The sequence below is a fragment of the Rana temporaria genome (assembly GCF_905171775.1).
Source record: "Rana temporaria chromosome 11 unlocalized genomic scaffold, aRanTem1.1 chr11x, whole genome shotgun sequence".
In the NCBI taxonomy this organism is placed as follows: Eukaryota; Metazoa; Chordata; class Amphibia; order Anura; family Ranidae; genus Rana; species Rana temporaria.
Window position 1 is genome coordinate 76,040 of NW_024404488.1, and position 15,234 is coordinate 91,273.

The 15,234-nt window shown below is 56.4% G+C and overlaps 1 protein-coding gene across 5 annotated transcripts in view; it reads left to right on the forward strand.

The window, feature by feature from the left end:
- The window catches only part of PLEKHA7 (pleckstrin homology domain containing A7), a gene marked incomplete at its 3' end in the record, with an annotated part of 94,216 nt that overhangs the window by 48,708 nt on the left and 30,274 nt on the right, over positions 1-15,234 (forward strand). For all 5 annotated transcript variants that reach the window (XM_040334493.1, XM_040334489.1, XM_040334488.1 and 2 more), the window contains 2 exon segments: positions 1,357-1,517; positions 5,029-6,120. In XM_040334493.1, the coding sequence (XP_040190427.1) occupies positions 1,357-1,517; positions 5,029-6,120 (1,253 nt within the window).

Genomic DNA, 15,234 nt, shown 5'->3' on the forward strand with positions numbered 1-15,234 from the left:
GGGGGGGGTGGAGGGTGATCTCTGTGGGGGGGGGTGTAGGGGTGATCTCTGTGGGGGGGGGGTGTAGGGTGATCTCTGTGGGGGGGGGGTGTAGGGTGATCTCTGTGGGGGGGTGTAGGGTGATCTCTGTGGGAGGGGGGGTGTAGGGTGATCTCTGTGGGAGGGGGGGTGTAGGGGTGATCTCTGTGGGGGGGGGGTGTAGGGTGATCTCTGTGGGGGGGGGTGTAGGGTGATCTCTGTGGGGGGGTGTAGGGTGATCTCTGTGGGGTGGGGGGGTGGGAGGGTGATCTCTGTGGGGGGGGTGTAGGGTGATCTCTGTGGGGGGGGGGGTGTAGGGTGATCTCTGTGGGGGTGTGTGTGTAGGGTGATCTCTGTGGGGGGGGGGGTGTAGGGTGATCTCTGTGGGGGGGGGTGTAGGGTGATCTCTGTGGGGGGGTGTAGGGTGATCTCTGTGGGGGGGGGGGGGGGGGGGGTGATCTCTGTGGGGGGGGGTGTAGGGTGATCTCTGTGGGGGGGGGGGTGTAGGGTGATCTCTGTGGGGGTGTGTGTGTAGGGTGATCTCTGTGGGGGGGGGGGGTGTAGGGTGATCTCTGTGTGGGGGGGGGTGTAGGGTGATCTCTGTGGGGGGGGGTGGAGGGTGATCTCTGTGGGGGGGTGTGTAGGGTGATCTCTGTGGGGGGGGGGTGTAGGGTGATCTCTGTGGGGGGGTGTAGGGTGATCTCTGTGGGAGGGGGGGTGTAGGGTGATCTCTGTGGGGGTGTGTGTGTAGGGTGATCTCTGTGGGGGGGGGGGTGTAGGGTGATCTCTGTGTGGGGGGGGGTGTAGGGTGATCTCTGTGGGGGGGGTGGAGGGTGATCTCTGTGGGGGTGTGTGTGTAGGGTGATCTCTGTGGGGGGGTGTAGGGTGATCTCTGTGGGGGGTTGTAGGGTGATCTCTGTGGGGGGGGGGGGGAGGGTGATCTCTGTGGGGGTGTGTGTGTAGGGTGATCTCTGTGGGGGGGGTGTGTAGGGTGATCTCTGTGGGGTGTAGGGTGATCTCTGTGGGGTGGGGGGGTGGGAGGGTGATCTCTGTGGGGGGGGGGGGGAGGGTGATCTCTGTGGGGGGGGGGTGTAGGGTGATCTCTGTGGGGGGGGGATGTAGGGTGATCTGTGGGGGGGTGTAGGGTGATCTCTGTGTGGGGGGGGGGTGTAGGGTGATCTCTGTGGGGGGGGGTGGAGGGTGATCTCTGTGGGGGGGTGTGTAGGGTGATCTCTGTGGGGGGGGGGGGTGTAGGGTGATCTCTGTGGGGGGGGGGGCAGAGGGTGCTGTGTCCCGGAGTGAACATTTGGTGACGTTGGCGGTGTGTTCTTGTCTCAGGCGGTACACAATAGCATGCGTGCCTACATCCAGCACCGAGAGCATGAGAACCCGGGAATGAGGACCTACTTCTTCAGTGCTGACACCCAGGAGGACATGAATGGCTGGATCCGGGCGATGAACCAAGCGACTCTCGTCCAGAGCACCCCCGACAACAAAAGGCAAGTGCTGCGTGCACAGGGGCGCGCTCCTAGACAGTCTATGCAATGTTTTCCAAATTACAGGCCCCTGGGGGAGGGGATTGTACTTCTACAATACTGGAGGGGGATTCCGGGGAGACCAGATCTCTACATTGGGGGGTTAGAGTCTGCAGGGGGGGTTTCCGGGGAGACCAGATCTCTACATTGGGGGTTATAGTCTGCAGGGGGGGATTCCAGGGAGACCAGATCTCTACATTGGGGGGTTAGAGTCTGCAGGGGGGGATTCCAGGGAGACCAGATCTCTACATTGGGGGTTATAGTCTGCAGGGGGGGATTCCAGGGAGACCAGATCTCTACATTGGGGGGTTAGAGTCTGCAGGGGGGGATTCCAGGGAGACCAGATCTCTACATTGGGGGGTTAGAGTCTGCGGGGGGGATTCCGGGGGGACCAGATCTCTACATTGGGGGTTATAGTCTGCAGAGGGGGATCCGGGGAGACCAGATCTCTACATTGGGGGTTATAGTCTGCAGAGTGGGATTCCGGGGAGACCAGATCTCTACATTGGGGGGTTATAGTCTGGAGGGGCATTCCGGGGAGACCAGATCTCTACATTGGGGGGTTATAGTCTGGAGGGGCATTCCGGGGCAACCAGATCTCTAGATTGGGGGTTATAGTCTGCAGGGGGGGATTCTGGGGAGACCAGATCTCTAAATTGAGGGTTATAATCTGGAGGGGGATCCGGGGAGACCAGATCTCTACATTGGGGGTTATAGTCTGGAGGGGCATTCCAGGGAGACCAGATCTCTACATTGGGGGGTTATAGTCTGCAGGGGGGGATTCCGGGGAGACCAGATCTCTACATTGGGGGTTATAGTCTGGAGGGGGATTCCAGGGAGACCAGATCTCTACATTGGGGGTTATAGTCTGGAGGGGGATTCCGGGGAGACCAGATCTCTACATTGAGGGGTTATAGTCTGGAGGGGGATTCTGGGGAGACCAGATCTCCACATTGGGGGTTATAGTCTGGAGGGGGATTTCGGGGAGACCAGATCTCCACATTGGGGGTTATAGTCTGGAGGGGGATCCAGGGAGACCAGATCTCTACATTGGGGGGTTATAGTCTGGAGGGGGATTTCGGGGAGACCAGATCTCCACATTGGGGGTTATAGTCTGGAGGGGGATTTCGGGGAGACCAGATCTCCACATTGGGGGTTATAGTCTGGAGGGGGATCCGGGGAGACCAGATCTCCACATTGGGGGTTATAGTCTGGAGGGGGATTTCGGGGAGACCAGATCTCTACATTGGGGGTTATAGTCTGGAGGGGGGGATTCCGGGGAGAACAGATCTCTACATTGAGGGTTATAGTCTGGAGGGGGATTCTGGGGAGACCAGATCTCTACATTGGGGGGCTATAGTCTGCAGGGGGGATTCCGGGGAGACCAGATCTCTACATTGGGGGTTATAGTCTGGAGGGGGATCCAGGGAGACCAGATCTCTACATTGGGGGTTATAGTCTGGAGGGGGATCCAGGGAGACCAGATTCTACATTGGGGGTTATAGTCTGCAGGGGGATCCAGGGAGACCAGATCTCTACATTGGGGGTTATAGTCTGGAGGGGGATCCGGGGAGACCAGATCTCTACATTGGGGGTTATAGTCTGCAGGGGGATCCGGGGAGACCAGATCTCTACATTGGGGGTTATAGTCTGGAGGGGGATCCGGGGAGACCAGATCTCTACATTGGGGGTTATAGTCTGGAGGGGGATCCGGGGAGACCAGATCTCTACATTGGGGGTTATAGTCTGGAGGGGGATTCCGGGGAGACCAGATCTTTACATTGGGGGGTTATAGTCTGGAGGGGGATTTCGGGGAGACCAGATCTCTACATTGGGGGGTTATAGTCTGCAGGGGGGGATTTCGGGGAGACCAGATCTCTACATTGGGGGTTATAGTCTGCAGGGGGGGATTTCGGGGAGACCAGATCTCCACATTGGGGGTTATAGTACCCTTGTTATAGAAGTTAAGGGGTAAAGTTCTCATCTTTATTATTTTGGAATTTGTATCAAATTATTTTCCTTGGTAAATAGAATTGTCCACAAATCATTGATAACTTCCATTATTGGCAATCCTCCCTCTGATGGGGCCTACAGGGCTTGAGTAACTCAGACTTGCTAAAACTTGTATTTCCCAACAGCGAGGAGAGACCATGGTGAGACTTGTAGTCCTCAACAGTGAGGAGAGACCATGGTGAGACTTGTAGTCCTCAACAGTGAGGAGAGACCATGGTGAGACTTGTAGTCCTCAACAGTGAGGAGAGACCATGGTGATACTTGTAGTCCTCAACAGCGAGGAGAGACCATGGTGATACTTGTAGTCCTCAACAGTGAGGAGAGACCATGGTGATACTTGTAGTCCTCAACAGTGAGGAGAGACCATGGTGAGACTTGTAGTCCTCAACAGTGAGGAGAGACCATGGTGAGACTTGTAGTCCTCAACAGTGAGGAGAGACCATGGTGAGACTTGTAGTCCTCAACAGTGAGGAGAGACCATGGTGAGACTTGTAGTCCTCAACAGTGAGGAGAGACCATGGTGAGACTTGTAGTCCTCAACAGTGAGGAGAGACCATGGTGAGACTTGTAGTCCTCAACAGTGAGGAGAGACCATGGTGATACTTGTAGTCCTCAACAGTGAGGAGAGACCACGCTGAGACTTGTAGTCCTCAACAGTGAGGAGAGACCACGCTGAGACTTGTAGTCCTCAACAGTGAGGAGAGACAACGCTGAGACTTGTAGTCCTCAACAGTGAGGAGAGACAACGCTGAGACTTGTAGTCCTCAACAGTGAGGAGAGACCATGGTGAGACTTGTAGTCCCCAATAGCATGCACACTGCCTTATATAAGGTGAAACGCGTTTAGCTCTGCAGCGGTTGGACACCGTTGCCTTCAAGTTTAAATATCCGGCATTTTATGACCCCCCACATTCTCCCGATCTGCTCCCCGGTGATTGTCCGGTGGTATCCGGGAATGTGGAGAATTATCGTGTCCTCCTATAGGACTCCTGATATCACATGGCGTTCTAAGGATTCCGCTTTATCTCCTGCAGTCTCTCCCTCCCCCGATCTGCGGATTGGTTCTCGATTTTTTGATTATTCCTCATTTACTGACGCTGGCTGTTAATTGACATTGTGCCGTGTCTTTTATTGATCGGCTTAAGAGATGCTGCAGATCCGGGCCACCCGGGAACGCTCTGCGGAGAGCGCAGGGTCTCTAACCCGGCCGCGGAGTCTGCAGAATCCCGGATTGTGTCAGCTGAGGATTCATTCTCTGACGGGGGATGTGAGTCCTGAGCTCAGCACTATCTTCATCCAAAGTCCGCATTGAGGGACCGCCATGACTCACCGCGTCGGGAGAGAGACGGGATGGACTGGGGAGGGGGTGGAGGTGATGACATTTCTCTGAGGGTCTCCTGATTCCTCAATTATTGTCCCAGAAAAGAAAAATTGTCTAATAGAAATGTTTTTTCATGTTTTAGGGAGATTGTTGACGTGGAATGGCCGGCGGTCCCGGTGAACAACCACACCGAGTCCTTCAAGGAGTTTCCCCAGCCGGAGACGGTCCAGATGAGGAGCAGCTACTCCAAACCCAAAGAGCTGCCGGCACCCAGAAACGAGGAGCCGCGGCGCAACTCCAGAGAGAAGGACCAATACCGTGACATGGGACTCCAAGATGGCTACCGAGAAGAAGGGGAGAAAGAGCGCTACCCAGTGGTGGGGGAGAAGGAGCGCTACCGGGAGACGGCGGAGAAAGAACACTTTCGGGAGGCGGCGGAGAAAGAACACTTTCGGGAGGCGGCGGAGAAAGAACACTTTCGGGAGGCGGCAGAGAAAGAACACTTTCGGGAGGTGGCGGACAAAGAGCGCTACCGGGAGGCGGCGGACAAAGAGCGCTACCGGGAGGCGGCGGACAAAGAACGCTACCGGGAGGCGGCGGACAAAGATCGCTACCGGGAGACGGCGGACAAAGAACGCCACCGGGAAGCGGCGGACAAAGAACGCTATCGAGAGACGGCGGACAAAGAACACTATCGGCAGGTGGCAGATAAGGACCGCTATCGGAATGGCGGAGACAATAAGCGCCAGCGGGAGCCGGATAAGGAACCTAATTGGACCGGCGGAGACAAAGAACGCCAGCGGAAGGGCGGGGATAAGGAACGATTCACGGAGCGGATAGACAAGGATTACCACTACCGGGATCTGGAGGAACAGGAGCGTTTCCGGAACGGCCCTGACCGCGAGAGCTTCGTCGCCCACAAAAACACAATCAACGCCAATGGAGGGAAAGCACAGAATTCTTTTCTCTACAGCGACCGGCAGTCCGCCTTCACCGATTTCACCAAGCGGTACCGATATGCGCCCCCACAGACGCCTCAACCCCAGACCCTGGAGAGGAACGGGACCTTGCCGGCTTCCTTCCGGACCAACACCAGTCCCATGGAGCAGAACGGAGCCGACACCTACAAGAGGGGCTTCGTATCTAGAGCCGAGCCGGAGAAACATGGGCAGCGGCGCAGCGTGATGGGCCAGGTGGAGCAGTGGGTGAAGATCCAGAAGGCAGACGGCAAGAGGTAAGATTTATTCTATAAACGCTACAAATGTGTGTGGGGTCCGCCTTGTGCCAGGGAGCCTGCTTCTGAAAATGCTACCTGCCTGGCTGTCAGTTTTCAGTAATTTCTTGTCTACCGGGTAACCGTACATAGATAAGTTCTAAAAGGACTAAAGCCAGAAAGAGCCAGGGCTGGCCCAAGACCTTGTGCTGCCTGGGTCCAACAATGTACAGCCCCACCCCCCCCAAAAAAAAAATAATGATCACGCCCATCAAAAGGCCCCCACATCCATTATTTTATATCATGGTAATTAAAACTAAAATGTAATTTTAAACACTGCCCTCAGAATGCAGGGATCAGGAGTGCGTTGGGCTCAGAATGCAGGGATCGGGAGTGAGTTGGGCTCAGAATGCAGGGATCAGGAGTGCGTTAGGCTCAGAATGCAGGGCTGAGGAGTGCGTTGGGCTCAGAATGCAGGAAACAGGAGTGCGTTGGGCTCAGAATGCAGGGATCAGGAGTGCGTGGGGCTCAGAATGCAGGGCTGAGGAGTGCGTTGGGCTCAGAATGCAGGGATCAGGAGTGAGTTGGGCTCAGAATGCAGGGATCAGGAGTGCGTTGGGCTCAGAATGCAGGAAACAGGAGTGCGTTGGGCTCAGAATGCAGGGATCAGGAGTGCGTGGGGCTAAGAATGCAGGGCTCAGGAGTGCGTTGGGCTCAGAATGCAGGAAACAGGAGTGCGTTGGGCTCAGAATGCAGGGCTCTAGAGTGCGTTGGGCTCAGAATGCAGGGATCAGGAGTGCGTTGGGCTCAGAATGCAGGGCTCTAGAGTGCGTTGGGCTCAGAATGCAGGGATCAGGAGTGCGTTGGGCTCAGAATGCAGGGATCAGGAGTGCGTTGGGCTCAGAATGCAGGGATCAGGAGTGCGTTGGGCTAAGAATGCAGGGATCAGGAGTACGTTGGGCTCAGAATGCAGGGATCGGGAGTGCGTTGGGCTCAGAATGCAGGGATCAGGAGTGCGTTGGGCTCAGAATGCAGGGATCAGGAGTACGTTGTGCTCAGAATGCAGGGATCAGGAGTACGTTGGGCTCAGAATGCAGGGATCAGGAGTGCGTTGGGCTCAGAAGGCAGGGATCAGGAGTGCGTTGGGCTCAGAATGCAGGGATCAGGAGTGCGTTGGGCTCAGAATGCAGGGATCAGGAGTGCGTTGGGCTCAGAATGCAGGGATCAGGAGTACGTTGGGCTCAGAATGCAGGGATCAGGAGTGCATTGGGCTCAGAATGCAGGGATCAGGAGTGCGTTGGGCTCAGAATGCAGGGATCAGGAGTGCGTTGGGCTCAGAATGCAGGGATCAGGAGTGCATTGGGCTCAGAATGCAGGGATCGAGAGTGCGTTGGGCTCAGAATGAAGGGATCGGGAGTGCGTTGGGCTCAGAATGCAGGGATCGGGAGTGCGTTGGGCTCAGAATGCAGAGATCAGGAGTGCGTTGGGCTCAGAATGCAGGGATCAGGAGTGTGTTGGGCTCAGAATGCAGGGATCAGGAGTGCGTTGGGCTCAGAATGCAGGGATCAGGAGTGCGTTGGGCTCAGAATGCAGGGATCAGGAGTGCGTTGGGCTCAGAATGCAGGGCTGAGGAGTGCGTTGGGCTCAGAATGCAGGGCTGAGGAGTGCGTTGGGCTCAGAATGCAGGGATCAGGAGTGAGTTGGGCTCAGAATGCAGGAAACAGGAGTGCGTTGGGCTCAGAATGCAGGGCTCAGGAGTGCGTTGGGCTCAGAATGCAGGAAACAGGAGTGCGTTGGGCTCAGAATGCAGGGCTCTAGAGTGCGTTGGGCTCAGAATGCAGGGCTCTAGAGTGCGTTGGGCTCAGAATGCAGGGCACGGGAGTGCTTTGGGCTCAGAATGCAGGGCTCGGGAGTGCGTTGGGCTCAGAATGCAGGGATCAGGAGTGCGTTGGGCTCAGAATGCAGGGATCAGGAGTGCGTTGGGCTCAGAATGCAGGGATCAGGAGTGCGTTGGCTAAGAATGCAGGGATCAGGAGTGCGTTGGGCTCAGAATGCAGGGATCAGGAGTGCGTTGGGCTCAGAATGCAGGGATCAGGAGTACGTTGGGCTCAGAATGCAGGGATCGGGAGTGCGTTGGGCTCAGAATGCAGGGATCGGGAGTGCGTTGGGCTCAGAATGCAGGGATCAGGAGTACGTTGTGCTCAGAATGCAGGGATCAGGAGTACGTTGGGCTCAGAATGCAGGGATCAGGAGTGCGTTGGGCTCAGAATGCAGGGATCAGGAGTGCGTTGGGCTCAGAATGCAGGGATCAGGAGTGCGTTGGGCTCAGAATGCAGGGATCAGGAGTGCATTGGGCTCAGAATGCAGGGATCGAGAGTGCGTTGGGCTCAGAATGAAGGGATCGGGAGTGCGTTGGGCTCAGAATGCAGGGATCGGGAGTGCGTTGGGCTCAGAATGCAGAGATCAGGAGTGCGTTGAGCTCAGAATGCAGAGATCAGGAGTGCGTTGGGATAAGAATGCAGGGATCAGGAGTGCGTTGGGATAAGAATGCAGGGGATCGGGAGTACGTTGGGCTAAGAATGCAGGGATCAGGAGTGCGTTGGGCTAAGAATGCAGGGATCGGGAGTGCGTGGGGCTAAGAATGCAGGGATCGGGAGTGCGTTGGGCTCAGAATGCAGGGCTCAGGAGTGCGTTGGGCTCAGAATGCAGGGATCAGGAGTGCGTTGGGCTCAGAATGCAGGGCTCAGGAGTGCGTTGGGCTCAGAATGCAGGGATCAGGAGTGCGTTGGGCTCAGAATGCAGGGCTCAGGAGTGCGTTGGGCTCAGAATGCAGGGATCAGGAGTGCGTTGGGCTCAGAATGCAGGGCTCAGGAGTGCGTTGGGCTAAGAATGCAGGGATCAGGAGTGCGTTGGGCTCAGAATGCAGGGATCAGGAGTGCGTTGGGCTCAGAATGCAGGGATCGGGAGTGCGTTGGGCTCAGAATGAAGGGATCGGGAGTGCGTTGGGCTCAGAATGAAGGGATCGGGAGTGCGTTGGGCTCAGAATGCAGGGATCGGGAGTGCGTTGGGCTCAGAATGAAGGGATCGGGAGTGCGTTGGGCTCAGAATGCAGGGATCGGGAGTGCGTTGAGCTCAGAATGCAGAGATCAGGAGTGCGTTGGGCTCAGAATGCAGGGATCAGGAGTGCATTGGGCTCAGAATGCAGGGATCGGGAGTGCGTTGGGATAAGAATGCAGGGGATCGGGAGTACGTTGGGCTAAGAATGCAGGGATCAGGAGTGCGTTGGGCTAAGAATGCAGGGATCGGGAGTGCGTGGGGCTAAGAATGCAGGGATCGGGAGTGCGTTGGGCTCAGAATGCAGGGATCAGGAGTGCGTTGGGTTTAGAATGCAGGGATCAGGAGTGCGTTGGGCTCAGAATGCAGGGATCAGGAGTGCGTTGGGCTCAGAATGCAGGGATCAGGAGTGCGCTGGGCTCAGAATGCAGGGCTCAGGAGTGCGTTGGGCTCAGAATGCAGGGATCAGGAGTGCGTTGGGCTCAGAATGCAGGGATCAGGAGTGCGTTGGGCTCAGAATGCAGGGATCGGGAGTGCGTTGGGCTCAGAATGAAGGGATCGGGAGTGCGTTGGGCTCAGAATGCAGGGATCGGGAGTGCGTTGAGCTCAGAATGCAGAGATCAGGAGTGCGTTGGGCTCAGAATGCAGGGATCAGGAGTGCATTGGGCTCAGAATGCAGAGATCAGGAGTGCGTTGGGCTCAGAATGCAGAGATCAGGAGTGCGTTGGGTCAGAATGCAGGGATCAGGAGTGCGTTGGGCTCAGAATGCAGGGATCAGGAGTGCGTTGGGATAAGAATGCAGGGGATCGGGAGTGCGTTGGGATAAGAATGCAGGGGATCGGGAGTGCGTTGGGCTCAGAATGCAGAGATCAGGAGTGCGTTGAGCTCAGAATGCAGAGATCAGGAGTGCGTTGGGCTCAGAATGCAGAGATCAGGAGTGCGTTGGGCTCAGAATGCAGGGATCAGGAGTGCGTTGGGCTCAGAATGCAGGGATCAGGAGTGCGTTGGGATAAGAATGCAGGGGATCGGGAGTACGTTGGGCTAAGAATGCAGGGATCAGGAGTGCGTGGGGCTAAGAATGCAGGGATCGGGAGTGCGTTGGGCTCAGAATGCAGGGATCAGGAGTGCGTTGGGCTCAGAATGCAGGGATCGGGAGTGCGTTGGGCTCAGAATGCAGGGCTCAGGAGTGAATTGGGCTCAGAATGCAGGGATCAGGAGTGCGTTGGGCTCAGAATGCAGGGATCAGGAGTGCGTTGGGCTCAGAATTCAGGGCTCAGGAGTGCGTTGGGCTCAGAATGCAGGGATCAGGAGTGCGTTGGGCTCAGAATGCAGAGATCAGGAGTGCGTTGGGCTCAGAATGCAGGGATCAGGAGTGCGTTGGGCTCAGAATGCAGGGCTCAGGAGTGCGTTGGGCTCAGAATGCAGAGATCAGGAGTGCATTGGGCTCAGAATGCAGGGATCAGGAGTGCATTGGGCTCAGAATGCAGGGATCAGGAGTGCATTGGGCTCAGAATGCAGGGATCAGGAGTGCGTTGGGCTCAGAATGCAGGGCTCAGGAGTGCGTTGGGCTCAGAATGCAGGGATCAGGAGTGCGTTGGGCTCAGAATGCAGGGATCAGGAGTGCGTTGGGCTCAGAATGCAGGGATCAGGAGTGCGTTGGGCTCAGAATGCAGGGATCAGGAGTGCGTTGGCTCAGAATGCAGGGATCAGGAGTGCGCTGGGCTCAGAATGCAGGGATCAGGAGTGCGTTGGGCTCAGAATGCAGGGATCAGGAGTGCGTTGGGATAAGAATGCAGGGGATCGGGAGTGCGTTGGGCTCAGAATGCAGGGATCAGGAGTGCGTTGGGCTCAGAATTCAGGGCTCAGGAGTGCGTTGGCTCAGAATGCAGGGATCAGGAGTGCGTTGGGCTCAGAATGCAGGGATCAGGAGTGCGTTGGCTCAGAATGCAGGGATCAGGAGTGTGTTGGGCTCAGAATGCAGGGATCAGGAGTGCGTTGGGCTCAGAATGCAGGGATCAGGAGTGCGTTGGGCTCAGAATGCAGGGATCAGGAGTGCGTTGGGCTCAGAATGCAGGGATCAGGAGTGCGTTGGGCTCAGAATGCAGGGCTCAGGAGTGCGTTGGGCTCAGAATGCAGGGATCAGGAGTGCGTTGGGCTCAGAATGCAGGGCTCAGGAGTGCGTTGGGCTAAGAATGCAGGGATCAGGAGTGCGTTGGGCTCAGAATGCAGGGATCAGGAGTGCGTTGGGCTCAGAATGCAGGGATCGGGAGTGCGTTGGGCTCAGAATGAAGGGATCGGGAGTGCGTTGGGCTCAGAATGCAGGGATCGGGAGTGCGTTGGGCTCAGAATGAAGGGATCGGGAGTGCGTTGGGCTCAGAATGCAGGGATCGGGAGTGCGTTGAGCTCAGAATGCAGAGATCAGGAGTGCGTTGGGCTCAGAATGCAGGGATCAGGAGTGCATTGGGCTCAGAATGCAGGGATCGGGAGTGCGTTGGGATAAGAATGCAGGGGATCGGGAGTACGTTGGGCTAAGAATGCAGGGATCAGGAGTGCGTTGGGCTAAGAATGCAGGGATCGGGAGTGCGTGGGGCTAAGAATGCAGGGATCGGGAGTGCGTTGGGCTCAGAATGCAGGGATCAGGAGTGCGTTGGGCTCAGAATGCAGGGATCAGGAGTGCGTTGGGCTCAGAATGCAGGGATCAGGAGTGCGTTGGGCTCAGAATGCAGGGATCAGGAGTGCGCTGGGCTCAGAATGCAGGGCTCAGGAGTGCGTTGGGCTCAGAATGCAGGGATCAGGAGTGCGTTGGGCTCAGAATGCAGGGATCGGGAGTGCGTTGGGCTCAGAATGCAGGGATCGGGAGTGCGTTGGGCTCAGAATGAAGGGATCGGGAGTGCGTTGGGCTCAGAATGCAGGGATCGGGAGTGCGTTGGGCTCAGAATGAAGGGATCGGGAGTGCGTTGGGCTCAGAATGCAGGGATCGGGAGTGCGTTGAGCTCAGAATGCAGAGATCAGGAGTGCGTTGGGCTCAGAATGCAGGGATCAGGAGTGCATTGGGCTCAGAATGCAGAGATCAGGAGTGCGTTGAGCTCAGAATGCAGAGATCAGGAGTGCGTTGGGCTCAGAATGCAGGGATCAGGAGTGCGTTGGGCTCAGAATGCAGGGATCAGGAGTGCGTTGGGATAAGAATGCAGGGGATCGGGAGTGCGTTGGGATAAGAATGCAGGGGATCGGGAGTGCGTTGGGCTCAGAATGCAGAGATCAGGAGTGCGTTGAGCTCAGAATGCAGAGATCAGGAGTGCGTTGGGCTCAGAATGCAGAGATCAGGAGTGCGTTGGGCTCAGAATGCAGGGATCAGGAGTGCGTTGGGCTCAGAATGCAGGGATCAGGAGTGCGTTGGGATAAGAATGCAGGGGATCGGGAGTACGTTGGGCTAAGAATGCAGGGATCAGGAGTGCGTGGGGCTAAGAATGCAGGGATCGGGAGTGCGTTGGGCTCAGAATGCAGGGATCAGGAGTGCGTTGGGCTCAGAATGCAGGGATCAGGAGTGCGTTGGGCTCAGAATGCAGGGCTGAGGAGTGCGTTGGGCTCAGAATGCAGGGCTCAGGAGTGAATTGGGCTCAGAATGCAGGGATCAGGAGTGCGTTGGGCTCAGAATGCAGGGATCAGGAGTGCGTTGGGCTCAGAATTCAGGGCTCAGGAGTGCGTTGGGCTCAGAATGCAGGGATCAGGAGTGCGTTGGGCTCAGAATGCAGAGATCAGGAGTGCGTTGGGCTCAGAATGCAGGGATCAGGAGTGCGTTGGGCTCAGAATGCAGGGCTCAGGAGTGCGTTGGGCTCAGAATGCAGAGATCAGGAGTGCATTGGGCTCAGAATGCAGGGATCAGGAGTGCATTGGGCTCAGAATGCAGGGATCAGGAGTGCATTGGGCTCAGAATGCAGGGATTAGGAGTGCGTTGGGCTCAGAATGCAGGGATCAGGAGTGCGTTGGGCTCAGAATGCAGGGATCAGGAGTGCGTTGGCTCAGAATGCAGGGATCAGGAGTGCGCTGGGCTCAGAATGCAGGGATCAGGAGTGCGTTGGGCTCAGAATGCAGGGATCAGGAGTGCGTTGGGATAAGAATGCAGGGGATCGGGAGTGCGTTGGGCTCAGAATGCAGGGATCAGGAGTGCGTTGGGCTCAGAATTCAGGGCTCAGGAGTGCGTTGGCTCAGAATGCAGGGATCAGGAGTGCGTTGGGCTCAGAATGCAGGGATCAGGAGTGCGTTGGCTCAGAATGCAGGGATCAGGAGTGTGTTGGGCTCAGAATGCAGGGATCAGGAGTGCGTTGGGCTCAGAATGCAGGGATCAGGAGTGCGTTGGGCTCAGAATGCAGGGATCAGGAGTGCGTTGGGCTCAGAATGCAGGGATCAGGAGTGCGTTGGGCTCAGAATGCAGGGATCAGGAGTGCGTTGGGCTCAGAATTCAGGGCTCAGGAGTGCGTTGGCTCAGAATGCAGGGATCAGGAGTGCGTTGGGCTAAGAATGCAGGGATCAGGAGTGCGTTGGGCTCAGAATGCAGGGATCAGGAGTGCGTTGGGCTCAGAATGCAGGGATCAGGAGTGCGTTGGGCTAAGAATGCAGGGCTCAGGAGTGCGTTGGGCTCAGAATGCAGGGATCAGGAGTGCGTTGGGCTAAGAATGCAGGGCTCAGGAGTGCGTTGGGCTCAGAATGCAGGGATCAGGAGTGCGTTGGGCTCAGAATGCAGGGATCAGGAGTGCGTTGGGCTCAGAATGCAGAGATCGGGGGGGATAATGTGAAGGTTGGTAGAGGACACTGCAATGGGGGTAACACTGTCCTCTTCCCTCTTCACATCATCTCCCCCCACAGACAGTAGTGTGTTTTGCCCCGCTTTCCCCTAATAGCAGTGACCTCTGTCCCCCCTCCCCCATAGCAATGTCCCACCTCACAACTGACAGCAGAAGGCACCACAGTTCTGGACAGAGGCCGGGAGCGGAAGCCAGCAGAGTGACTTTCCATATTGGCAAGCTGGTGATTGGTTGCTTAGGACCGCCCTGTGTCCTAACAACCAATCGCCTGCAGTTTAATTTCAAAAGTTAATTTGGGCAGCTCCTCCTCCCGCCCTCTGTCCTGAGCTAAGCCGCTGTTCTCTGATGACAGAGGGGGAGGGAGAGAGCGGGACAGGCGTGGAGGGTGGGGAAAGAAGGACCGAGGGGTCAGCGGTGCAGGAACCTGTTTGCGGTCGATGGGTGCCCTGCGATCGACCGTTGTTGACCCCCCGTGTCTTTGTGTTGGTCTATCACATAAAATCCCAATAAAATACATTTACGTTCAAGGGGTATGAATACTTTTTCTAAGGCACTGTATATATTCTTGGTACAGAGCGCCACCTAGGACCAGTATGAGGTACTGTGTGTAATGTGTATTCTATGTACACACAGCGCCACCTGCAGGCACTGAGGGGTATTCAGAGATATGTATTCTGGGTAGAGTGCGCCACCTGCAGTCACTGTGGGACATTGCATGCCATATGTATTCTGGGTAGAGAGCGCCACCTACAGTCATTGTGGGACATTGCATGGGATATGTATTCTGGGTAGAGAGCGCCACCTGCAGTCATTGTGGGACATTGCATGCCATATGTATTCTGGGTAGAGTGCGCCACCTGCAGTCATTGTGGGACATTGCATGGGATATGTATTCTGGGTAGAGTGCGCCACCTGCAGTCACTGTGGGACATTGCATGGGATATGTATTCTGGGTAGAGTGCGCCACCTGCAGTCATTGTGGGACATTGCATGGGATATGTATTCTGGGTAGAGTGCGCCACCTGCAGTCACTGTGGGACATTGCATGGGATATGTATTCTGGGTAGAGAGCGCCACCTGCAGTCATTGTGGGACATTGCATGCCATATGTATTCTGGGTAGAGTGCGCCACCTGCAGTCACTGTGGGACATTGCATGGGATATGTATTCTGGGTAGAGAGCGCCACCTGCAGTCACTGTGGGACATTGCATGGGATATGTATTCTGGGTAGAGAGCGCCACCTGCAGTCATTGTGGGACATTGCATGCCATATGTATT